We start from the raw sequence: 26365 nt of genomic DNA, 5'->3' as shown, positions 1-26365 counted from the left end.
AAATAACAGACACAATGCTCATGAGAAGAATACAATTCATGGGGCATTTAGAAAGAATGGACTCAAACAGGTCAACGCACAAAATGCATACATTTTTAAAGAACAAAACTACAAGACCGAACTGGTACAAACAGACGGAAAAAGACCTGAGAGAATTAGGGTCTCCAAATCTACATGACAGAAATGAAGTCAGAAAAATCACAAACACACGGGTTTCGAGGAAGAAGAGAGAAAACTAACCGACATACGTGGTCTACGCAACGAAAGCTAGCCCATTCGTTGCTTATGAAGGAATACTGGGCGAGAAGGAAGGTCAGCAAGTGTTGATTACGTGTGGTCCTAAGTGATCTACCCGCGAAGAAGAAGAAGAAGATCCACGAGACTGTCGGAGGTTTAATTACGCGGTGGAGCACAACTTGGTGCCGGTAAGTATGACCCGGTTGAACAGCCACATGTGTCAGCAGAGTGATGTGAGGGTTTGGGGCGAGGTGCGTCGTTAGCGGATGCGGGCCTGGGTTGGCGCGGCTCCAGCGGCTGGAACTGGCGGCAGCGCGACCAGGATGCGGCCCAACGTAAAACGTAACGGACGCCAACGGTCGTGCTGCGCCGGTACTGCACCGAGCTTTGGCAGGCGCAGCCTCCCGCGAGGTGGCTCGCCCATGCACGCGGTCCTACGCGGCCGGCATTCTGTGCAGGGTGGCCTTCATAGTGTGGATTACCGGCAGCGGTGGTGGTGGAGGGCGGGGGGAGCATGCTTAATACAGTCATTTTGAATTATTGATGTTGTACCTTAATTAGCTCCAATTTTTGGTTAATTTTTATTTGGAATTTTTCTGATACATTATGTCCTTTCCGGAGAACGAAAAACTCGTCTACACAAATCAACATAGAATCAAGAAACAGAGATCTTGTGAAACCCAGTTCGACCTTTTCGTCCGGAGGCAATAGAAGTGTTCTAGATATGACTTTCGGGCGAGAAGCGAGATGTCGTGAAATTTCCACAGTATTTCGTCAGTGCAACTGACCGACGTTTTCTTGCACATTGCGAGGCTGTTACCGTAGTCTCCTGTCCATACCACTCTAAGAAGAAAATCCGCAGGCATGAACGCGCCAATTTCGGTGACCAGTAATGTAGATAACCTGATCTGAAGGGAGACTGTCACTTGTCCAACCAGCTGCTCACTGATTCCCTGATTACCATTATCTGTCGTTGCCGAGATCCTTGTGCAAACTGCCACCATTTTAGTGAACTAAAATTCCTCGCAAAATATTTAAAGTCGATTTTCTCGTGAATTTTTTTGGACTTTCTTCGAAATACTTGGGGTGATTGATAATAGAGGTCCGACCTTAACGAACCATAAATATATACAAAAATCCGATTGCCGGGTGGTTAGTGAATAAGTGGCGAACTCAGAAATCAGTCACAGATTTGATCACAATAGGGATGGTTCCCAGGCGAAATATTGGTACCTGTGTTATTGACTCCGACCGTTTGTTCGAAAAGTAGTCGACGATGATTGGGAGAGGCCGTGGAGCAAATTTACGAAGATCACTGGGAGTGAGAACGGCTTAGAAATTTCCAGGAGCTCTCTTCATTACTGGCATAGAGCTGATAAATGTTTATAGCATTTGGCTTAGGCTCAGAACAATGCTTATAAGCGATAGAAGGACGCCGATGAAACTAGGAAAATTTGGAATCCTTCGAAATTTGGCCTATAGATGGAGGATAAAATTAGGGAGTGAGATGATGTAGAAAATGAGGAAACACCAAATGAAAAAAAAAAAACGTTGAAAGCATCACAAGAAAAACCTTCAGAAAGAAGGGCACGATCTTTGGGCCTTGGTTTAAGCATGCCTCAAACTTGTTGGCAAAGAAGACGTGGAGATTACAGTTGGATTGCAAAGGTCGAGCGTAGGTTACCAAGTACAGGAGGAAGCGTGTATGTGGGTAAAGTAGTCACAATGTGATCTGCTTAATCTACGAGGGTTGCGCAGAAAGTAACGTAAGGAATTTTTTTCTCGGCCGGAAACAACGCTACGAATGTGAAACGTTCCGTACAGCAAGTGTTATTTGAAGTCTCCTGAGTGAGCGCGCCAAGTTTCCATCGCTTCCGACAGATAGCGTAGCTGCAGAACAGTGTCAAAACGGCGTCTGAAGGTGATGTACGTTACAAGCAACGTGCCCTCATTGAATTTCTCACTGCAGAGAAAGAAACTCTGGGAAATATTCACAAACGCTTTTGCAAAGTCTACGAAGTATCCGCTGTCAATAGGAGTACAGTTAGTTGCTGGACACGGAGAGTGAGTTCATCAGAAGGCGGTTCGGCGGAGCTCCACGATTTGCAGCGGTCGGGGAGGTCATCCACGTCTGTCACACCTGGCATGCTGCAGGGAGCTGATGTTGTCATTCGCGAGGACAGACGCATTACGACTCGGCAGTTGACGCTGCATCTGTCAGTCAGCAGAGGAACTTCACACAATGAAACACTGGCTCTGCCACCAGGACAAGGATTGGTAGCGACAGCGCGTACACGCCCTTGTTTCGCCCTGGAGGGAGGCCATAGAACGGGATGGATATTACGTGGAAAAATAGGGTGTGTAGGTAAAACACCATTCTTTCACGTATGTAATTCTCATTGTGTTCAATAAAGAATCGTTGAAGGAAAAAATGCGGTGCATTACTTTCTGGGCAACCCTCATATTTGTCGCAAAGTTTTAAACGTGGCTACTTGGTTCAGTGACCGTTTATAAATTGAAAATGAAACAATTTTTAGTCTTATTGACCAGGTTTCAACACTTCTAAGAGTGCCTTCATCAGAATTTAAATATACAAAGTAGTTTATAACATAATTACAAATTTATGGAAGAAAATTTTTTTATATATAAAGAAGTGTAAGTACTGACTAACAATACCAGACAGAGACAGTACTCACATGTCAAGCATAACATAAATAACAAGCCAGAAGGGCTTTAGACACAAAAATTCAAAAAGAATGTGTGAAGGCGAGCCTCTAAGGGCTGCTCATACCTGTACAGCCACAGGTTGCAACGGACTGGGGCGGCCGCGTTAACAAGTGAGGCAAGTGAACATGACATCGCAGCGACAGCGCAATCTAGTAGCCGCAGGTACAACTTGGCTACTTAATATTCAAATGGAGACAGGCGAAAATTATAATGAATGTTGTTCAGTACATAATATAAGGCCAATATTTTGTTTAACAGCGAACGATACTGTAACATTTTGTCTACATCAGATCTTAGAAGTACAGTTTGAAGCATAAAAACGTCGTTATGGATCATACAGAAAGGGCTGAATAACACAGCTTGTACAAAACGATATAACATGAAGTACAGGGAGTAAACCTTTTAATAAATGGAAAATTATGTGATGGTTTAGATGGAAAAGAACATTTCGGTGAACTGCACGAGGAGGCCCGAAATTAAATGTCAAGTACGGCTTTACACCGTTAAAGAAATTTTTCTTACGCAATTTCAGCTGCTCATTGAGGAAGAGGCCATCATTTCGAGAAATATGTTTAAAAATCTCTAATTCTTCAAGGATATCTAATTTACGCCCCTTCTTTTCGGTGTGCAAGATGTTGCTATCGGAAATAGCTTTAGGCACGTGACCTGTGATCAGAAGATGGTCGGCAAAAGGTGAATTTTTGAGGGCTAGTACCATTTTTTCTTAAAATGTGTTCTTTATATCTGCTTGTAAAGACACGTCCTGTTTGTCCTAAGGAAGAGCTGGTATCGTAGAAAATTTTATAGATGCCAGAACTTTTCTAAAGGGGAAGGAGTCGTTTTTAAAGAATGGATGAAGGTTTTTTTTCAAGTTATTATTGGTAGAAAGGCAACGTTGCATTTATATGACCTGTGATCAGAAGATGGTCGGCAAAAGGTGAATTTTGAGGGCTAGTACCATTTTTTCTTAAAATGTGTTCTTTATATCTGCTTGTAAAGACACGTCCTGTTTGTCCTAAGGAAGAGCTGGTATCGTAGAAAATTTTATAGATGCCAGAACTTTTCTAAAGGGGAAGGAGTCGTTTTTAAAGTATGGATGAAGTTTTTTTTTTTTCAAGTTATTATTGGTAGAAAGGCAACGTTGCATTTATATTTATTACGCAGAAGACGTTAGATCTGATAGGAGATGGGCCCCAAGAAAGGAACAGAAAAATATTTTTTTGGGTTGGATTCAATGATAGAGGTGCCGAGGGAAGTAACTCTTTTACCAGTTTTCTTTCTGACGATGTCATCTACTACGCTAGGTTTATACTCATTATTAACTGCTATCGTTTTGAGTAACTTGATTTCGTCGTTGAACCTTTCTTTTGAAAGTGGAATGGAAGTATCTCGGTGAATGGCAGAGTGAAAAAAGACGTTTTTATGAGACTGTGGATGCATGGAAGACGCAGGAACGATCTGGTCAGTATATGTTTATTTACGAAAAATATTGAATGAGATTTTTCTTTCTTCTCTTGTAAGCGTCAATTATGTTTATTTTCAGGCATATAATCAACCCATCAGACAACTCCCGTGAATATACTGATCTAGTTGACACAGTTCCGTTCAGGGTTGCAAGTTATGTCCAGAAGGAAGGCTGGACACGCTCTCTCATATTCAGTTATTTCCGTTGTTGCACGTACACAACAGCCGCTATGCAACAGTTCGTCGAGAATGTCAATAACGATCCACGGATTTCTGTCGCACAACAGCGGTACCTGTGGTGTGCAGACTGGATAGCAACTGCAGACCCACTTGTCTGTGTCCGTACGAACACGAGACTGCAGCCTAATGTACGCGGCGCTGCCATCTGCAGTCAGTTATTGTTATTATTATTATTTTTATTATTATTATTATTATTATTATTAATATTTCCGCACGTGTGATGTAGTTGTTTCTTTATTCTCTTGTTCCATTGTTTATGTTTATTCTGTGAAACTACAAATGCACTAGCTGCTTCAATACGAGCGGTGTCTATTCTGTCGCACGTGTCCGACAGAAAGCCACATCTGTCTAAACAAACGTACTCTTCAGATTTGCTTTTCAATTAGCAAAGTGAAAGTAGACTGCCGATAGAACATTTCTACCAACTCCGAAATGTCTTTTTACATGTCAGGAGAATGTTCTCCCATGTGATAGTTTTACGCTTTAACAGTTGAAAAAAAAGTGATCAGTGAAGTTTGAACTAACGACGCATAGTACGTTGACCTAACGCTCTACCAACCGTTTTTTCTTTTTTTTTTTTTGTTCGTTTGATTTGGTCTGGGCGGACGTCACATGACATCAATTCAAATTGAGCGTTGATTCCTTTACTCAGTTTTTTTATTATAGAGGACATTTGACCCTCTGACCAAACATGATGAGCTACTGTGCCGGCAGCTGAGCCACGGAAGCCATAAATATTGCTCAGTTTCAGATACTCTTTTCCTGTCTTCCGTAATTCTGGTGTTACTTTTAATTAACGTTTACGCCCGTTCTGCTGGACGGTAGCACACGTTTCGAACTAAATTGGAGTTCTGGTTGATGCTCTATCGACATACAACGTTTGGTACAGAACTGAGTGTTTTACACCTGGATGTTTGGGTGTGAGTTCCAACCAACCTCTTCTTCCCAACCTGATGTTCAAAAATGGTTCAAATGGCTCTGAGCACTATGGGACTTAACATCTGAGGTCATCAGTCCCCTACAACTTAGAGCTATTTAAACCTAACTAACCTGAGGACATCACACACATCCATGCCCGAGGCAGGATTCGAACCTGCGACCGTAGCGGTCGCGCGGTTCCAGACTGAAGCGCCTAGAACTGCTCGGCCACCAACCTGCTGTTAGACACGACCAGTGTCACCTGCACACCAAGCTTACAAGTGGCTACAAAGTTGAATGTCCAATCCTGCAGCGGTGTACAAGTAAGAATGCGGGTGCGTGATGCGTTCTACGCAGAGGAGGAATGGAACATGCTTAGCGGCGTCGCTAGTGTGCTCTGCTTGTTCTCTACGCCTCTCTCTCCAGCTGTTGCTGATATTGGCAACAGGCAACGCTGAGGTAAACGTGAAGGGGAAGGGTATGTAATCAACATAGAGGAGCTGTGTATGCTTTGAAGCGCTCTGGTGGCTGCTAACATGACCGCCATGTTTTGTAAGTTTTGTAACGTAGTTTTAGCGAACATGTAAGTTGGATGGATGCAACAAATGCTGGAAAACCATATGTTTTTTTGTGATAGAAGTATAGCTTAAAAGTATTTTCGTTGGTCATAAATAATGCACAGTGTATGTATGTGTGTGTGTGTGTGTGTGTGTGTGTGTGTGTGTGTGTGTGTGTGTGTCAGCGTATCGACTATACATCTGTGTGTCCAGAGTAAAATTAAGCGCTAAACAATAACTACAATAGGGACGTATGTACATAGACAGCCGTTAAGCAGGTTTTATTATTCTCTTAACAGAATTCCTGTGGAAAACGAGGAACTAACACAATGGTTCAAATGATTAAAATGGCTCTGAGCACTATGGGACTCAAGTTCTGAGGTCATCAGTCCCTTAGAACTTAGAACTACTTAAACCTAACCAACCTAAGGACATCACACACATCCATGCCCGAGGTAGGATTCGAACCTGCGACCGTAGCGGTCGTGCGGTTCCAGACTGTAGCGCCTAGAACCGCTCGGCCACCCGGGCCGGCGAACTAACACAATGATGGATAGACTATATGAGGCTAGTTAAGTGATAGCCTACTGATATTTGTTATATGTACTCTTCTAATTTCGAAGACAGGTTTACGAATGTAACAAATGATAAAAAGAAGACTTATGGCCAACGCAATTCCGCCAATATTTTCATTTTATGACCACCTACTGAAAGCCTGTGACTGTAAAAGGCAATGGTTTTGCTTATTATACAGTAAAGTGTGGAGGAAAATTTAATTATAAGTAACATTTGTTTTTATACAGTAGCAGCAGCAGTTTGAGACCAGGTCGTGGTGTCTTGTACGTTACTCAAATGTATTTATAATGTACATAAATGAATTTATGTTAAGAATTCTGATAATTGTTCTCTTCCAAGAAACAAATAACCTAACGCAATATGACGTAAAACGTGACATTTTTGACTTCCATTAGAACTTCTCAAAGCCATACAAATACAACATAAGACTAGAACAAAAAACTCAGACTACATATGTTTTTCTCCTGAAAAGCAACGATTGCTAAACTTTTGATTCACATCTTAAAATTTTTACGTCTACTATCGTCAACATTTTCTACAAATACCAACGACTATGTAAACATAACTCTTTGATAAATGAGGAAGACAGCGATTACTAGCGTGAAACACGTCAAATGTCATTAGAGTCAGAATATAATAACCGTAAGTAAACGTTATAAACTAATTCGCCAGACTCTGTAGGGAAAGATACATCGGTAATTACAAATATGCGCTTCACGCTTAAGATACTTATTAAACGGAAACCACACGTCGTAATGGGACTTATTTCCTGAAACACGAGGTACTAGCAGCAGCAAAGGATGTTGTATGACAAAAAAGAAGAAGAGACGCCACATCTCTCGTGCTAAATGGTTCAAAATGGCTCTGAGCACTATGGGACTTAACATCTGTGGTCATCAGCCCCGTAGAACTTGGATCTACTTAAACCTAACTAACCTAAGGACATCACACACGTCCAAGCCCGAGGCAGGATTCGAACCTGCGACCGTAACGTTCACGCGGTTCCAGACTGAAGCGCCTAGAACCTCACGGCCATGCGGCTGGCGCTTTCGTGCTAACAGACGACTAGTATCATCAGACAACATGACACTGCAAATATGGAGGCTAAGTTCGCAATTGCTTCAAATAAGGGGACGTGCAGGCCAGTCTAAGCTGCTTGCATAGGTCGCTCTGTAAACATCAGTTTTGTGCCACTACTTTTGCTTCTGGCTGTCTCTAATCACTTTAAGAACCGGAAGATTCTCGATGTCGCTTCTTAACATATAACCTGTCGTGTTTATTTTGTGCCACGCATAAGTAACACTGTTCTGGCTAAGTACTGTCACCATGCCTAAACTGACATGGAAACAACACTCAATGTTCAACGCCCACTCTGAAGTGCACTCCACAGCCAGGCGTTACAGAACGATGCTATTGGCTACAGTATCACGTGGTACACCGCCCAGCACCACCACACAACGCGCCGTCACCCCCCTTCTGACGTACACACTCTTTACTGTGCGTCAGAACGCTTCATATACGCTGGTAATTGCGGTCATAGGTCGCACGGCAACGTAACGTTCATGGCGCACGTTCCACGGACTTTTGGCTCAGTGTGTAAGTGCCAGACTAGAAATTCTAGGGTACTGGGTTCACCCCCCTGTCAGTCACGGCTTTTACGTATTTACCGCGACTGTCACTTCTGGCAATGATCCGCTTTGTGTAAAAAATGCTTAGCTAAAGCGATATTCGGAGTCCATTTCAAACTGCCTTGGTAAATAAATTCATTTCAAAGATTGCAGAAAGGCATGTGCAAAACAGCTCCAATTGAACCAAACCTAGCGCTGTGAGTTTCAGACCATCCTTCAGGTTGAAGACACACGTATGATGAACACTACGTGCATACTAGTACCATTATCGTTTGCAGATATATTACGAATACTATTGCATTTTTATTAAGCATTAACTTCGAGGTATTGTAAGAAGTGGTCGGGTGAAAAATTTACAACTAGGAATCCGTGTGTACAAGGGCAAAAAATCTTGACTTGATATTCCCCAGCATACCAGGAAATGAACAAACTCTGACTGAGATAGTGTACTGAGGAGTGTCCATCAAGGTTTCATGCCAGGACCGCTTCGTTTCCTTATCTGAGTTTAATATTTCCTTTCAGCTAGAGCAGATTACTTTAAAACCGCTAATTTACGGGTGACATAATGCCTGTTAGAGTTTCAGTTGTCCGATTGAATAAATAATCTCATGCAGGGGAGCTTTTCTTGGTTTACAGTTAATAAGTTGACTCTACATTATATCCAGCTTTACATCTACATTTACATACATACTCTGCAATCCACAGTACGATGCGCGGCGGAGGATAACCTGTACTATTACTACTAACTTGCCTTCCCTTTCCGCTAGCAAATAGAGAGAGGGAAAAACGACTATCTCTATGTCTCCCTACGAGCCCTGGTCTCTCTGATCTTATCTCCGTGGTCCTTACGCGAAATGTACGTTGGCGGCAGTAGGATCGTTTTGCAGTCAGCTTCAAATTCCACTTCTCTAAATTTTCTCAATAGCGTTCCTCGAAAAGAAATCGCCTCCCCCCCACCCCACCCCCCAGTGATTCCCATTTTTCCCAAAATATTTGTCTAATAACTGCCTGTTGTTCGAACCTACCGGTAACAACTTTGGTAGTACGCTCTGAATTGCTGCGACATCTTCCTTTAATCCTACCTGATACGGGTCCCAACCACTTGAACAACGGGTCGCACTAGTGTCCAATATGCAGTTTGCTTTACAGATGAACCACGCTTTCCTAAAATTCTTCCAATAAACCGGATTCCACCATTCGCCTTCCCTACTACAACCATTTCATATTGCTTTGCAACGTTACGCCTAGATATTTAACCGACGTGATTTTGTCAAGCAGCACAATACTAACGCTGTATTCAAACCTTATGGGTTATTTTCCTACACATCTGTATCAAATTCTTATACATCATTCTACATTGGCTAGGATTTAACTGTCAGACAGTGGTGGCTCGATTGATACAACAGAAGAAACAAAGCTTGTGAAGGTGAGGGTATTGGGTAAGGTTTCGTGGAAGACACGTGTTCTAAACCTCTTGTATAGTAATGGCTGCTACTACCTGTTGCGGTTATAGTAGCGTTTATAGTAAACATCAACGCTGATGTGAGACTTGTTTACTTCGCACGATTGGATGAGATATGAATTATAATTTAGGTTACATCAGGCAGGAGTAATGGACGAGGGCATGCTGAAAAGTAATGCCTTCTCATTTTTAGCTGAAAACTGTTAAACCTTTTTGAATAGAACAAACTTAATCAACATTCTACATCTTTATTAGCTTACACATTTATTTCTCAGCATAGTCACCCTGGCGATGAAAACATTTCTCCCAATGAGAGATCGTTTTTGGTACCTTCATTGTAGAATATTTGTCGACGGAGCCACAATCTCACCTGTGCTTGTACCGCTTCATCACTATCAAAGTGCAGTCCTCGTACAGTCTGGAACCGCGCGACCGCTACGGCCGCACGTTCGAATCCTGCTTCGGTCATGGATGTGTGTGTGATGTCCTTAGGTTAGTTAGGTATAAGTAGTTCTAAGTTCTAGGAGACTGATGACCACAACAGTTAAGTCTCGTAGCGCTCAGAGCCATTTGAACCATTTTGCAGTCCTCGAAGGATTTGTTTCAATTTTGGAAACAGATAAAAATGGGTGGGGCCAAGTCAGGAGTGTATGGAGGATGATCGATGATAGTGCAAATAGGTCGTATTATTGCAGATATCACAGCGGTCGCGTATGGTCTGGCAATGTCACGCTGAAACAGAGGACGAACTCTTAGAATTCGTATTTTGAATTTTCATAGGGTTTCTCACGCACTGACATGCTTAACATTAAGCGTTGCATCTTACACGCAATTCGGAGAGGGCTGCAAGATGCTTCAGACAAGCGGGAAAGTCGACTGAGTAATATGTATGACAGGTAACACCTCAACCGGTATTGAGAACAGAATGAAAAATCCAGAAGCATTACTTTTCAGTATTCCCTCATACTAACTTCAAAACTGTGCCTTTTGGATCGTACACGGTGATAACTAAAAAGATCAACTGGCCGCTGTTTAAGGAGGTGTTGACACGTCAGCTGCCAGCTTGTGTAGCTTCTTGCTGGCAAAATTAATTGGAAGCATACACTAAATGATCAAAAGTATCCGGACAACCCCAAAAACATACGTTTTTCATATTATGTGTATTGTGCTGTCACCTACTGCCAGGTACTCCATGTCAGCGACCTCGTGAGAGAGCAGAATGGGGCGCTCCGGGGAACTCACGGACTTCGAACGTGGTCAGGTGATTGGGTGTCACTTGTGTAGTACGTCAGTATGTGAGATTCTCATACTCCTAAACATCCCTAGGTCCATTGTTTCCGATGTGATAATGAAGTGGAAACGTGAAGGGATACATTCAGCACAAAAGCGTGCAGAACGACCACGTTTGTTGACTGACAGAAACCGCTGACAGCTGGAGAGGGTCATAATGTGTAATAGGCAGATATCTATCTGAGTTCTAGGGGACTGATGACCTCAAATGTTAAGTCCCGTAGTGCTCAGAGCCATTTGAACCATTTGAACACAGGAATTCCAAATTGCATCAGAATCCACTGCAAGTACTATGACAGGCGGGAGGTGAGAAAACTTTCATTTCTTGGTCGAGCAGCTGCTCATAAGCCACACATCACGTTGGTAAATGCCAAACGACGCCTCGATTGATGTAAGGAGTTAAACATTGGACGATTGAACAATGGAAAAACGTTGTGCGGAGTGACGAATCACGGTACACAATGTGGCGATCCGATGGCAGGGTGTGGGTATGGCGACTGCCTGGTGAACGTCATCTGCCAGCGTGTGCAGTGCCATCAGTAAAATTCGGAGGTGGTGGTTTTATAGTGTGGTCGTGTTTTTCAAGGAGGTGCTTGCACCTCTTGTTGTTTTGGGTGGCACTATCACAACACAGGCTTACATTGATGTTTTAAGCACCTTCTTGTTTTCCACTGTTGATGAGAAATTCAGTGATGGCGACTGCATCTTTCAACACGATCGAACAAATGTTCATAAGACACGGCCTGTGGCGGAGTGGTTACACAACAATAACGTCCCTGTAATGGACTGGTCTGCACAGAGTCCTGATATGAATCCTATGGAACACGTTTGGGATATTTTGGAACGCAGACTTCATGCCAGGCCTCACCGACCGACATCGATACCTCTTCCCTTAGTTGATCACTTCGTGAAGAATGGACTCCCATTCCCCAAGAAACCTTGCAGCAACAGATTGAACGTATGCCTGTTGGAGTGGAAGCTGTCATCGAGGCTAAGGGTGGGCCAACACCATACTGAATTCCAGCATTACCGATGGAGGACGCCACGAACCTATCATTTTCAGCCAGGTGTCCGGATTCTTTTGATCACACAGTGTATGTTCGCTACGCATAAGAGAGAGGCTTCATTTTTACTTTACGAACACGCCCTTAATTGCCGTTCAAAGAAGGTTGCATTAGTCTGCAACAGAGGCTTTCAAAAGGCTTCCAAATGAAATGAAAAGCCTTACTGATAAAACGCAGGTGTTCAAACCGTAGTTACAGGATTTACTTCTGTTCTCTCTGGAATACTGCACAGGGTGTAATGAACATAAGAGCAGATGGTACCTTAGCATATACGCACATCAGTGTGTTGGTTGTTTTTTCTCTGTGTCGAACTATTTTCCCTGAAACCCGTCACAAATTTTACAGCCTGATGTTTTCTGGATGGTCGTAAGTGTACCAAGCACTGGTCTATGACTATCGGTATAGACAAACCATTTTGCGTCCAAGCATCCACTCTTCAAATGGTTCAAATGGTTCTGAGCACTATGGGACTTAATATCTGAGGTCATCAGTCCCCTAGAACTTAGAACGACTTAAACCTAACCAACCTAAGGACATCACACACATCCATGCCCGTGGCAGGATTCGAACCTGCGACCGTAGCAGTTGCGCGGTTCCGGACTGAAGCGCCTAGAACCGCTCGGCCAACTCGGCCAGCCATACACCCTTCAACACCAGGGAAAAATAACCATTAATGCTTGCTCTTGCCACATGTACATACATACGACTTGTAATAGATGTAATGATTCGTCTGCAACGCAAATGTTGACACAATGTTGTACAGTACAGCGTCCTTAGCCCCAAATAGAAGTATGTACACTTGTACCCATTACACCCTGTAAATCCAGTTAATTGTGTTATAGATATGTAATTAACAAAAATAAATGGCATAGTAGACGGTGCTACAGCTGTCTACATTCTTTAAGGCTGCTTGATTATGCAATTTTAACCCTATGTGTTATGTTAATTTGTGCTATGAGTGATCATGCAGGATGAATGAGTGCTGCATGAATGACATGAGGCTGCAGACTGTCGCTGCCGGTTGGCTTCTAATGGCTTCGCCTGTTGTGTTTGCAGGTGACCCCCGGCCCGTCTCCGAGACGTTGGGAAAGTGCGGGTGACGTCAGAGGCCGCGCCGCTGCGAGCCGCAAGGTCAGTGAGGCAGCCGCAGACTCTTCTCACCAGTGCAGGCACCGCTCTCCGTTGTCATTTGACCCTCACTCCATCTCGCCGCATCAACTGTGTTCCTGACACCCAGTTTATTGTTTAGTTTAGTTAGCAGAAGGCGAGCTCCCACCAACAACACACGATTCCTGTGTATATATTTATCACATGTTTGTTGGTTGTGCACGATTACGGGTCTGTGGTCAAAAACTATGGCAGGAATATGATGCCCTGAAGAATCTGTCACAGCGTTGCCATGTCTTCGCCCTAGGTAAAAACAGCACAGCGCCATCCTGGAAACGTGCGCATCTGCAGTTGTCAAAGCTTCTGCTAGCTGCATTTATCGATATCGTGTCAGGTGTTTCACCACAAATGCTGAAGCAGCCAAGCTGAGATAGTTGTTTTCTTGGTGCCTTGTGAAGTCATTCCCATGACGTCAAGCAAGCCCTGCGCCAGAATTACTACGTGTTGTATGAATCAAATTAAGTTTGATGTAATTTAAAGTTCCTTTGGTTGCCAATTATACGGATAATTCAGTGCATCCAAATAGCATTAAGAATCCCTCACCAAGTGCTGCTCTCCTCGCATGTAAATCATACAGGGTGACAATTATTGAACTATATGAAAAAAAAGGCTACAACTTCTGAACGATTTGCGTTAGGACGTTCAAATTGTACGGCTGGCTGCGGGGCATGTCGGGAATCAGTATGCGCATGCGCCTTTGGTTTAGCGACGAAGCCCACTACAATTTGGATGGGTTCGTCAATAAGCGTAATTGGCGAATTTAGGGGACTAGGAATCCGCATTTCGAGATCGAGAAGTCTCTTCACCCTCAACGAGTGACGGTGTGGTGTGCAGTGTCCAGTCACGGAATAATCGGTGCGATATTCCTTGATGGCACGGGGATTACCGGCCGGTACGTGAAGGTTCTGGAAGATGATTTGATCCCCATTACCCAGAGTGACTCTGAATTTGACAAGATATGCGGAGCTCGACCCCATCGAAGCAGCATAGTGTTTGATGCCCTGGAGGAGCACTTTGGGGACCGCATTCTCGCTCTGGGGTACCCAGAGGCCACTGGCATAGGCCCACGATTGGCGCCAAATTCACCGGATCTTAAACACATGCGACTCCTTTTTGTGGGACTATATTAAAGACAAGGAATACAGCAATAACCCCAAAATCACCCCTCCCCTCCCTCATCACCATAAAAACTATTACGTCACTGTGAATAAGAGGCAGTTCTGATGACTTCCAGTATGTGTTATTAAAGCTGGTGACGATTTGTAAAAGAGAAAAAGGAAAAACATGTAAAAAGATCTTTATCGAAAGGGTCGGATAGTTTCAAGCGGTGCCTGCTATTTTACATCAGAACAAAATTTTATTACGCACAACTTTAAGTTATAGTTTAAAAAGCAGTTTTCGTAAAATGTAAACTTTCACTGTAGGGAATTGTCAAAATTAATAACATATTCGGGCTATTATGCCGTTGTCGAAGGGATTTCACTTTAAAACCCGACGTTTCGTCCCCATCTGCGGAGGACTTTTTCAAGATTCAAACCACCACCCACAACAAAAGCGATGTGTCATAAAAACGTTGTTGGATAGAGCTAGGAAAATCAGCGAACCAGAGCTGCTTGACGCACAATTAAAACATCTCACCACTGCATTGCTCAAGAATGGTTATTCGTTCGCTGAGGTGAAAATCCCTTCAAGATCAACGCGTAGAAATCTTACTGATGCTCAAGCACCGGTGAAATCGAAAGTTTTCTTGCCATTCATTAAGGACTTGACTGACCGCATAGGAAAAATCTTTAGAAAGCGGAACATCGTGGTAATTTACACACCCACACGGAAGATAGATCATCCAAATCGGCCAAAGATGCTCGCCAACCGCTGAAAAAAGCTGGAAGTTATAGGATGCCGTGTAGTTGTGGGGAGGTGTACGTGGGTACTACAAAAAGAACTGTCAAAAAACGACTCGAAGAGCACAAGGGAAATTGCAGAAGAGGGGAGATTGACAGATGAGTTGTTGCGGAACATGCTTTCCAGCCAAGAGACCATCACATTCATTTTGTGGTGGCCTCAAACGGATCCCACGAAATGCTGTACAGAGAAATCATAGAGATTGTGAAACACACCAGGAATTTTAAGGGGAAGGATGAGAGCGTGAAATTGAATGAAATTTTGGTTCCGGTGTTGAAAAAGGTGTGTACCAGTGTGAAGTGCGCGACTACAAAACTATATGCTACACTGCCTACAGACAATAAAAGTGTCTTTGGTAGCAGACTGAAGTACGAGAGGCGTTCGATAAGTAATGTAACACATTAGTTTTCTCGTCCAAATTCGGTTGGAAAAGATGCGGAAACACACTACTGGCCATTAAAAATACTACACCAAGAAGAAATGCAGATGATAAACGGGTTTTCATTGGACAAATATATTATACTAGAATTGACATGTGATTACATTTTCACGCAATTTGGGTGCATAGATCCTGAGAAATTAGTACCCAGGACATCCACCTCTGGCCATAATAACGGCCTTCATACGCCTGGGCATTGAGTCAAACACAGCTTGGATGGCGTGTACAGGTACAGCTGCGCATGCAGCTTCAACACGATACCACAGTTCATCAAGTGTAGTGACTGCCGTATTGTGACGAGCCAGTCGCTCGTTCACCATTGACCAGACGTTTTCAATTGGTGAGAGATCTGGAGAATGTGCTGACCAGGGCAGCATCCGAACATTTTCTGTATCCAGAAAGGCCCGTACAGTACCTGCAACATGCGGTAGTGCATTATCCTGCTGAAATGTAGGATTTCGCAGGGATCGAATGAAGGGTAGAGCCACGGGTCGTAACACATCTGAAATGTAACGCCCACTGTTCAAAGTGCCGTCAATGCGAACAAGAGGTGACCGAGACGTGTAACCAATGGCACCCCATACCATCACGCCGGGTGATGCGCCAGTATGGCGATGACGAATACACGCTTCCAATGTGTGTTCACCGCGATGTCTCCAAACACGGATGCGACCATGATGATGCTGTAAGCAGAACCTGGATTCATCCGAGAAAATGACGTTTTGTCATTCGTGCACCCAGGTTCGTCGTTGAGTACACCGTCGCAGGCGCTCCTGTCTGTGATGCAGCGTCAAGGGTAACCGCAGCCATGGTCTCCTCCGAGCTGATAGTCCATGCTACTGCAAACGTCGTCGAACTGTTCGTGCAGATGGTTGTTGTCTTGCAAACGTCCCCATCTGTTGACTCGGGGATCGAGACGTGGCTGCACTATCCGTTACAGCCATGCGGATAACATGCCTGTCATCTCGACTGCTAGTGATACGAGGCCTTTGGGGTCCAGCACGGCGTTCCGTATTACCCCCCTGATCCCACCGATTCCATATTCTGCTAACAGTCATTGGATCTCGACCAACGCGAGCAGCAATGTCGCGATACCATAAACCGCAATCGCAATAGGCTACAATCCGACCTTTATCAAAGTCGGAAACGTGATGGTACGCATTTCTCCTCCTTACACGAGGCATCACAACAACGTTTCACCAGGCGACGCCGGTCAACTGCTGTTTGTGTATGAGAAATCTGTCAGGGCGTTGTAGGTGTCGCCACCGCCGCCAACCTTGTGTGAATGCTCTGAGAAGCTAATCGTTTGCATGTCACAGCATCTTCTTCCTGTCTTTTAAATTTTGCGTCTGTAGCACGTCATCTTGGTGGTGTAGCAATTTTAATGGCCAGTAGTGTAGTTATGAGACGTCGAGGAATATTCCCGCTTCAGTGCCTGTAGTTTCATGAAGTTAGGATTGGTGGCGTCGGTATACGTAGGCTCCAAAGTAGCTTCTGTAAAGGGGGTGCGTTCCAAGCAGAGACCTGTCATTGAGTTTCTTTTCCTTAAAAACTAGAGTATCGCAAATACTCACAGGCGCTTGAAGAATGTCTACGGGGACCTGGCAGTGAACAGAGGCGTCTGTCATCATCGAAACAAGGTCGCATAAACCTGTCCGATCTCCCGAGCGACGGCCGAGCTCACAAAGCTGTGACTCAAGCAATTTTGGAACGTGGTGATTCTCTCGTTCGATGTGAGCGAAGAGAAGTATTGATCGTATGGTGAAACTTTACAAAGGAATGCACGACAGTCAGTTGGACGGGACAGCGAAGAACTCAATCTCAGCAGGTGATGAGTGAGAAGGATTTTGAAGAATGATCTCCACTACCATCCATGAAGGATGCAGCTTGCGCAAGCCTTCCAACTTCGAGATTAGAGTAGCCACCCTATGCCTTTGCCGAGCGATGTTAAATGGTGTTGCTGAACAAAATAGATAGAGTTCTTAACTTATGGTTTTGTTCACCAACAGGATTATAGTCCGATGAAAAGCCACGTCGTCACTAGAAAACCCATCTCCATTCAGAATAAGTTACTGTCTCGTGATCAGTCTCATTTGGGCAATACTCGGACCTTACTGATTTGAAGGTGAACACGATAACGAGGTGACGGTAAACTCTAAATATCATGCTGACACGCTGATAACATTTTCTTTGCTTGAACTCCATAACTATGTTTCGGATGAAGAAACACGTTCCCAACAGGATGGGCAACAAGCGATACTGCTGCAGTGTCAATGGATTTGCTTAGATTCATATTCCTGGTTGTTTTCCGCGATTTTCCTAAATGGCTCGAGGCAAATGTCGGGATAGTTCCTTTGAAAAGGGCACGGTCGATTTATTTCCCCATCCTTTCGCAACCTGAGCTTGTGCACCGTCTCTTTTGACCGGGATATCAAACTCCAATCATCCTACTTCCTTTTGAACAATGCTCATAGTAAGCATTAGTGGTACTACAAGGCTTGTTTACTTCGCACAATTTCGCGGTAATGTTTTGAGAAAAAGCGCTTCAAGCACATATTTTATAATTCCAAAAGGGAGCCATTCGGGTCGTATAAGCTGATAAATAGTCTAAACATATCGACCGGTTTTTAATGAGTTGTCGACTATTAGCCTGACGAGAAGCACAGTTAACCACTTATAAATATCGTTTTATCCTTTTACACACTTTTATTGGGAAAACGGTGGAGGAAATGTATTTCACTAAAAGAAGACTACGTTCAAGAATAAGACTTAAGAGCATGTGGGCACTTTTCTCCTGTGTCTCATAGATACCCTCTCTTACATCTGATTATACATCTTACCGTTTACAATTTAAACGTACATGTTTCTCATAGCAACCAACAATTGATTGAGCTTTCGATTTACTTTGAATTAATTGTAACATGAAAAAAAAAAAAAAAACTGAACAGAAAAGAGAATGTGGGAAGAGGTTAAACTGTAGTAATGTTTATAATTTGGAACAGCAACCACCCACAAATATGATTTTAAAATGTTTACGTAAATCAAACCATTGTCTGCTCGAATTTCTTATAAATTCATCTTTTCTGGTGGTCTGTCGTTTGTAGCCCTTACTAGTTTTCGTCCTATGCTCCTACCAGCACGATTATGGTGTCTCTTTTCTACGAGATAAAGAGACTTGCAGCGTCTAAGTCCGTTATCAGCGCGTTACGTCATCAAGGTCACCCGTGCCGGCCGCGGTGGCCGTGCGGTTCTGGCGCTGCAGTCCGGAACCGCGGGACTGCTACGGTCGCAGGTTCGAATCCTGCCTCGGGCATGGGTGTGTGTGATGTCCTTAGGTTAGTTAGGTTTAAGTAGTTTTAAGTTCTAGGGGACTTCTGACCTAGATGTTGAGTCCCATAGTGCTCAGAGCCATTTGAACCAAGGTCACCCGTCTCCTATATAAGCGGGCAGTGCACGCCAGCGGAACCATTCCGCTGTGAGCTCTATCTGCAACAGCATTGAAGCACTATGCCACTTCGTCGTGTCTATCGTCAACGCCGCCACCGCATGCCTGTCTACAAACATGTTATTAGCCTCGAGGATAAACTTGGAGGAAATGGTACAGCCCAAGCTGTTATACTGAATGGTCCTGTATTTTTCCGTGGCTGTAGAGTTAATTTTACTTTTGATGTCGCTACTGGAAATTCTGGTAGTGGTTGGCTTACGCTAGCCATTGTTCGTTGTGAAAACGCCTCCCTTCCTGGACCTGAATCATTCGCCGACCGAGATGTCATCGCTTACAAGACCTGGCTTTGTGGAATAGAGATTACAGTTAGCATTATATAGGAACTTTGGTGGATATGCTCTTTTATTATCTTTTTCAATTGAAGAAAATTGTAAGTTATGGAAGATAGTCAAGCTATGTATTTTATGAGTATATCCAACTCAGAAAGAGACTGTTATTTAAGTAACTGAAATATTGTATTATAAGTTAGAACAATTTGTGGACGATATTCTCTTCATACGTCATACAACTGATACATGCATCGTCATAATAGGCTTAAACCTGCTTGCTTTTACTTGTGGTTGACGGTAGGTAAATGACATCACTGTTACCGTCACCTGTCTGTTGGAGCTGCTGTCGATACGTGAACGAGAGAGGGTCGAGTAGTGCAGATAGGTACGTGACGTGAGCGCTGCGGTGTGTGACCGTCGGAAGAATTACGCGAAATTACTCGGAGGAAGTGGTGCGGAGCGGCGGCTGAACGAGCCGACAGATTCGCTGCGAGCGGAGCGGGGCTGGGCTGCTAACGCAATCGCCGGGCCGTTTCTCCAAGTGGCGCCCAATAAGAAGACTGGCGCGCGTGCTATGTGGCGGTCCGGTCGTGACCGGCGCACGCACGACGCCGCCGGCCGGGCGCCAGCCGCCTTTGTGCCCAGCCACAGCCACAGGCCGAGCCACCTGCCACGCCACAGCGCCAAACCCCACTTCTGCACTTTGTGTGATCTCACCGCTATTTGTTGTTATTATAAGCGCTTTCCTCTCGGCTTTGCCCACCCATACTCGCTACACATGTACTGAACACACACTTCCTACCCCCCTTTGTCCACGTCTTCCTCCCTCTGTCTGTCCATCTCATCCTCCCACCTCTGTCTCCATTTCCCTATTCTCTCGGTCTCATCGTCTCCTCCTCTCCCTCTCATTGTCCTTTTCCTCAACCCTCACTCTGTGACCTTATCCTCTCCCCTTTTCTAACTATGCCTCACCTGTCTCCCTTTTCCATCTGTCCACAGCTGTTCTACACCTTCCACCTCTCTCATGTTTCTCCCCCTCCACCTCTTCCTCTCTCTGTCCATTTCTTCCTCCCCCTCACTCTGTTCAACCCTCTTCCCCATTCAACACAACCTGTCCCCAGTCATATTCGCTGGCATGTGTAGCCCTTTCAATACGTTTAGTAGAGCAGGCTGATAATATCCCCACGACATGGCAGGCAGTCTACACATCAGGGAATTGAAAATCCTTTGGACATGTTTTCTGGGAATGGTACCACATCATAATGTATAAAACTACTGCTGCTGGAGGAAAAGCAGCAGTAGTTTTATGCATTACGACGCAGTCTCATACCCAGATAACTTTTATGCCAACTGACTCTGGCAGCAGAAGCCTATGCAATTGAAAATCCTTTAATTGTCTCTGATGTGCAGGGCGATATGCAAAGCAGTTAGATACAGAAGGTTGATATTACTCCTGGACAACATCCCTATAATACATGTTGAAGCCCAAAAAGCTGTTTCTAGCGCCTGACATGCAGGGTGCCCTACAAAGCATGTTGATTTGGCAGGGCAATACAGTTCCCACACAACATGCCCATTACACAGGGGAACCTATATGTCAGCTGTGGAAAACCACATTTTTGCCTCTATTTCCCCCTATTACAGCTGGTAGGTTATAAACCCAATATTCTGATACTCACAAGACTGACTATTTTCATGCCAAATTTGGTTGGCATCAATCCCAGAGTTTGTGAGGAGATCTGTTACACACACACACACACACGCACACACACACACACACACACAGACACACATATATATATATATATATATTCACACACTTATTTATGTATATCCCATATTATTATTATTATTATTGTTGTTGTTGTTGTCGTTGTGGACCCTGCTTCTATAGCATCTTGAACAGCATGCTAGCTTGCAACACAGAGAGGTGAGTCAGACCTCGATCAGTCTCTGTGGTGGATTAATGACCATGGTTGGCACAACAGGCAGCGTGAGTGTGGTTTTTAGGAGACTTAACACATTCGCTTAGGCACATACTAGACTGATCCCCAAATACTGACTTGGAGAATATGATACAGAAACAGATAAAGTACGATAACACTCAGAAAAAGTTTACATGATTGACAGACAGATGGAACATACGACTTCTCTCCATTAGAGTATCTGGCCCCAAAGTTAAACACCAAATTATAAACCTCCAAATTATGAAAAAGTGGATTCTGTAACATATGAGAAAAACGCTACTGAAACGAAAAGATTGTTATTGTTGATGCTGTTGTCTGAAGATTGGTTTGATGCAGCCCCCTTGCAAACCTCTTCATAACTGCTGCAACCTACGTTTACTTGTGTCTGAAGTTAAGTCTTGGTCTCCCTCTACACTTTTTAATCTCCCTTAGTTCCCAACATTACCAAATTCACGATTCTATGATGCCTTCTTATGTATCAAACGGTCACTTTCTTACTCAATTTGTGCTGTAAATTTCTATTCTCCTCCGTTCGATTCAGTACCTCTTCATTAGTTGTCTGATCTAGGCAACCAGTCTTCACCATTATTCTGTAACAGTACATTTCATAAATTTCTTTTCTCTTGTCTGATGTGTTTATCGTCTACGTTTTACTTCCATCCCAAAATACACGCCATATACCTTCAGAAAATACTTCATAAGACATAAATTTATGTTCGATGTTAAAGGTTTCTCTTTTTATGTAATGCTCTTCTTACTACTGTGCGCCACATTTTGATTGATAATGTTTTGCAGTTGTAAAGGAGAACCACACTATGCCTATATAACGAGCTGCATTCTACATTAGGTAACAATGGCGTGAGTGAGATTTTGCTTGTTGTGCCGATTCCTGTCCAAACTATTAGACAACATACCCGAGTCACAGCGGCCATTTCAACAATGAAGCATTTCTTTTTCTTGCATTCTTTTTCTTGTTTCAATTTCTTTTATGCACGTGTTATAAAAACACTTTTTCGCACTGCTTTAACATTTGTACATACAACAACGTGTTCATAAAAGTTTCTGAAGCTTCCAGCCGCATCAATTGGTTAAAAACACACGAGCTGTCGACTGAGTACTCCTCGGTCAAAAACTTCAAATATTTTTAACCACTTAACGTGGCTGTAAATTCGAAAAACTTTGATTAGGATTTACCACCGTATGACCACGCATTCTTACGGAGCACTATTTGTTTATATCAACTCAGAGTTAGAAATCACGGTTCAAATGTCAAAAACAGTACAGTTGTTCATGATCCACATGTTGTGCTCACTAAGGACATTCCTTAACACAAAAACTAGTTTTTCTTGCTTACGTTATTTTCTAACTTCTAGCTATACAACGCAGTCTGCTCTGAATATCACAGGATGCGCAATACCAAAGAACGAAGATGCTGAAGTTGTGTCTGATCTATCTCTGTGAAGGACAGACTTTGATAGTATTGTTCGCATAATAAATTGTAAAATTACTAAAGAAGAATGTGTGGCACCTTGTTACCAAATTTACTTTGTTATTTTTTATCAATTTCATATGTTTCACAACCATGAACTTGCATACTTAGTTTATTATTATACATGAAACAAATACAGGGACTGATATTTGTTCTAAACACTTTCAAATCCTTCATTTCACAAACATGATTATAGAAACACAGAAGATAAAGTCTTCTAGACTGATCTCTGTGTACATCATAACGTCGTGCAGAAGACCCCAAGAGAGCGGTGGAAATGTCGAGTGTGTAACAAGAAACTGAAGAGGCACATGTCGCCCCCTAAAAACCTACAAGATTTTGCCTTCTTTGACCACGGTGACGAAATCCTGCAGACTTAATTTTTAAATATAGTTTACATGTATCTTAACGTGACTTCACAGTACAGTAACAGGTATCTAACAGAGCGGAAGTTAAGCCTGTTCTAGGCGCTACAGTCTGGAACTGCGCGACCGCTACGGTCGCAGGTTCGAATCCTGCCTCGGGCATGGATGTGTGTGAGTCCTTAGGTTGGTTAGGTTTAAGTAGTTCTAAGTTCTAGGGGACTGATGACCTCAGAAGTTAAGTCCCATAGTTCTCAGAGCCATTTGAACCATTTTTTTTTTGAGAGCGGAAGTTACAGCCGATCTTGATGTTCATGATAACGAATGTTAACTCACTATTTTAAAATTAAGTTAATAAAGTTGTAAAATTTTAAAGGTAAAAAAAGAGCTTTTACTAGCGAGACAGTGCCTGCCCGTCCCCTCCAGAACTTCCACGTATTCAAAGCATTGGCCTTCGGGTGTTGTCTGATGTTTTTGCCGGAATCTATCCCAGCCAACGCCTGTGGGGCCATATGAAGCATCAAACAGAATTTGTGATTGGATTAAGGATATTTTGACTGGGAGGACGCAGCATGTTATCTCTGATGGAGAGTCATCAATAGATGTAGAAGTAACATCGGACATGACTAGAGGAAGCATGTTAGACCACCTGCTCTTCATGTGATATGTAAATTATCTCTTTGACAATACCGATAGTTATCGCATACTTTTTGCAGATGATGCTCTCATCTACAGGGGAGTACTATATTAAGATAGTACTTCCCTGCACAAATATCCAGACAGATCTTGATAAGGTTTCAGTGTGGTGCAAAGATTACAAAAAGCGGAAAAGTGGTATTGTATAGTTACAATATCACTGTCACACAATCTGCCAACTCATGCAATTACCTGCGTGTATCAGTGTGTAGGGGTATAAAATGAAATGAAATAACCATGTACATTCAGTCGTAGGTAAAGCAAGTGTCAGACTTGGTTCGCTTTCACGATACGAACGCATTAGCCTACTTACAAAACATTTGTCTATTCGATGTTAGAGTATTGCTCTGTGGAATCCATATAAAATAGGATGTGGACACGGAATAATGAGGTAGTACATACAGTCCCGCGTTTTTTAGACTCACAGGAGGTCACCAGGAAAATTATGAAAAACCTGAACTGGCAAACGCGAGTGCCTGCTGACAAAGCGTCAAGAACGAATATTTTGCGAAGAATGTGGAGACATTCATGTTCTCCAGTCCCCTTTATGTTGCTCCCATATGGACCGACTAATTTCAGCAAATGTAGAGGCTTATAAGGAGTCATTCCTCCCGCGATACATACACAGTTGTGTACTGAGAAGCAGCTGTAACATGTCATGTGTCTTCCATTTTGGGTGGCATCTGTAAAACTGAAAAACATGTATTCTGTTGTTGTGGTCATAACATTTTCCTAAACCGAGCGAGGTGGCGCAGTGGTTAGCATACTGGACTCGCATTCGGGAGGACGACGGTTGACGGCTCAATCCCGCATCCGGCCATCCTGATTTAGGTTTTCCGTGATTTCCCTAAATCGCTCCAGACAAATGCTGGGATGGTTCCTTTGAAAGGGCACGGCCGACTTCCTACCCATCCTTCCCTAATACGATGAGACCGATGACCTCGCTGTTTGGTCTCTTCCCCCAAACAACCCAACCCCCATTTTCCTAATTAAAGATGCCATTTTTATTATCAAGTGGATATGAAAAATAACACAATTTGGTACACAGTATGTCTGTCTGTATGTCTGGGCTAATCTGGAGAACTGCTGTAGGAATTTGGATACTGCTGTTAGTCGGGTAGATTGCATGGCATGATAGCTCATAGCCCCGATGGTTGCCCTGAGGAACCACTCCAAATCTGAATAGGGAACGGACGACATTCATACCTCCTGAGAACTTTATGCCGTTCTCTGCATAAATCATTTAAGGTGAAGGTGCTGGCATTTAGTTGCCTAACATTATAGTCTTAATTTTAACTCTACACAGCAGTCATAAACGAAATTGGCACTATGAGACCCAAGTCGTTTGGCTACAGATACTTAGTGCTAGCCATATGACACTGAGGCAGATCGCTAGTCTGTTATACATACATGAAGCATAGTGCATGTTTGGATGTCTGGGATTTCCTCCCAAACCCCTGGATCAATTTCAGCTAAATGTGGCACAGGAACAGCAGACCTCTTGAGTATCAGCACTGTGATGTTTATAACCTCCTAGCTCTAATAGGAGTGGTGATAGGGCAAAAATGTTTTTCCCAACTCGTGGTGTATATGTTACACTGCGTGACAGGCAAGTTGTGTGGGAACGCTATCGACCTGCCAAGTGAACCAGCTTTGCAGGGCAGTCTTTGTGTCATGTGCAAGACGCTGTTTTCTGTACCCTGATATGTATTCTACTCTGCATGACAAGCATGTTTTGTTTTAGGAATACGGCCTGCTTTAACAACTTCCTTTGCAGAGTGGCCTGTGCAACAGGGGCAAAAAAAAAAAAAAAAAAAACAAAAAAAAAAAAAAAAGATTTTCAAACCCCTGATGTGTACCACGCTCTGCCGGCCGGAGTGGCCGTGCGGTTCTAGGCGCTACAGTCTGGAGCCGAGTGACTGCTACGATCGCAGGTTCGAATCCTGCCTCGGGCATGGATGTGAGTGATGAACTTAGGTTAGTTAGGTTTAATTAGTTCTAAGTTCTAGGGGACTGATGACCTCACATGTTAAGTCCTATAGTGCTCAGAGCCATCTGAATCATTTTTTTAGAGGGGTGGAGGAAATGAACAAAGAGAGGATAGAAGGCGACTAAGAGGAGAGAGTAGGGAGGCACAGACAGAGGTGCTAGGATGTGGTGAACAGACAAAGGGAGTAAGAGGTGGATGCAGAGAGGGGAACAACTGGGAGAGTTCAGTACATGTGTCGAATGCATATTCGGACAAAGCTGCAGTGAGAAGGCTAGTTTTTAATAGCAGCAACATCAGTTGTAATTTCTAACTGCATAATAATGCGAATACAAACAAAAAATTAAAAATTGGTACATTAAGTAGAAAATAAAATAGCAATTATTTCTAGAGACTGAACAGTACTACTGACATAATTG

General features: G+C 43.4%; 1 protein-coding gene across 1 annotated transcript in view; it reads left to right on the top strand.

The window, feature by feature from the left end:
* LOC124712193 overlaps positions 1-26365 on the top strand; it is a 679509-nt gene that overhangs the window by 386656 nt on the left and 266488 nt on the right. Inside the window, exon 4 of the mRNA XM_047242521.1 lies at positions 13220-13294. Coding sequence (XP_047098477.1) covers positions 13220-13294 — 75 coding nt within the window. The remainder of the gene's footprint in view (positions 1-13219; positions 13295-26365) is intronic.

Source organism: Schistocerca piceifrons, chromosome 1 (genome assembly GCF_021461385.2).
Source record: "Schistocerca piceifrons isolate TAMUIC-IGC-003096 chromosome 1, iqSchPice1.1, whole genome shotgun sequence".
Taxonomy (NCBI): domain Eukaryota; kingdom Metazoa; phylum Arthropoda; class Insecta; order Orthoptera; family Acrididae; genus Schistocerca; species Schistocerca piceifrons.
The sequence above is the reverse complement of the archived record's forward strand: the minus strand, read 5'-3'. Positions and strand labels throughout refer to the sequence as shown.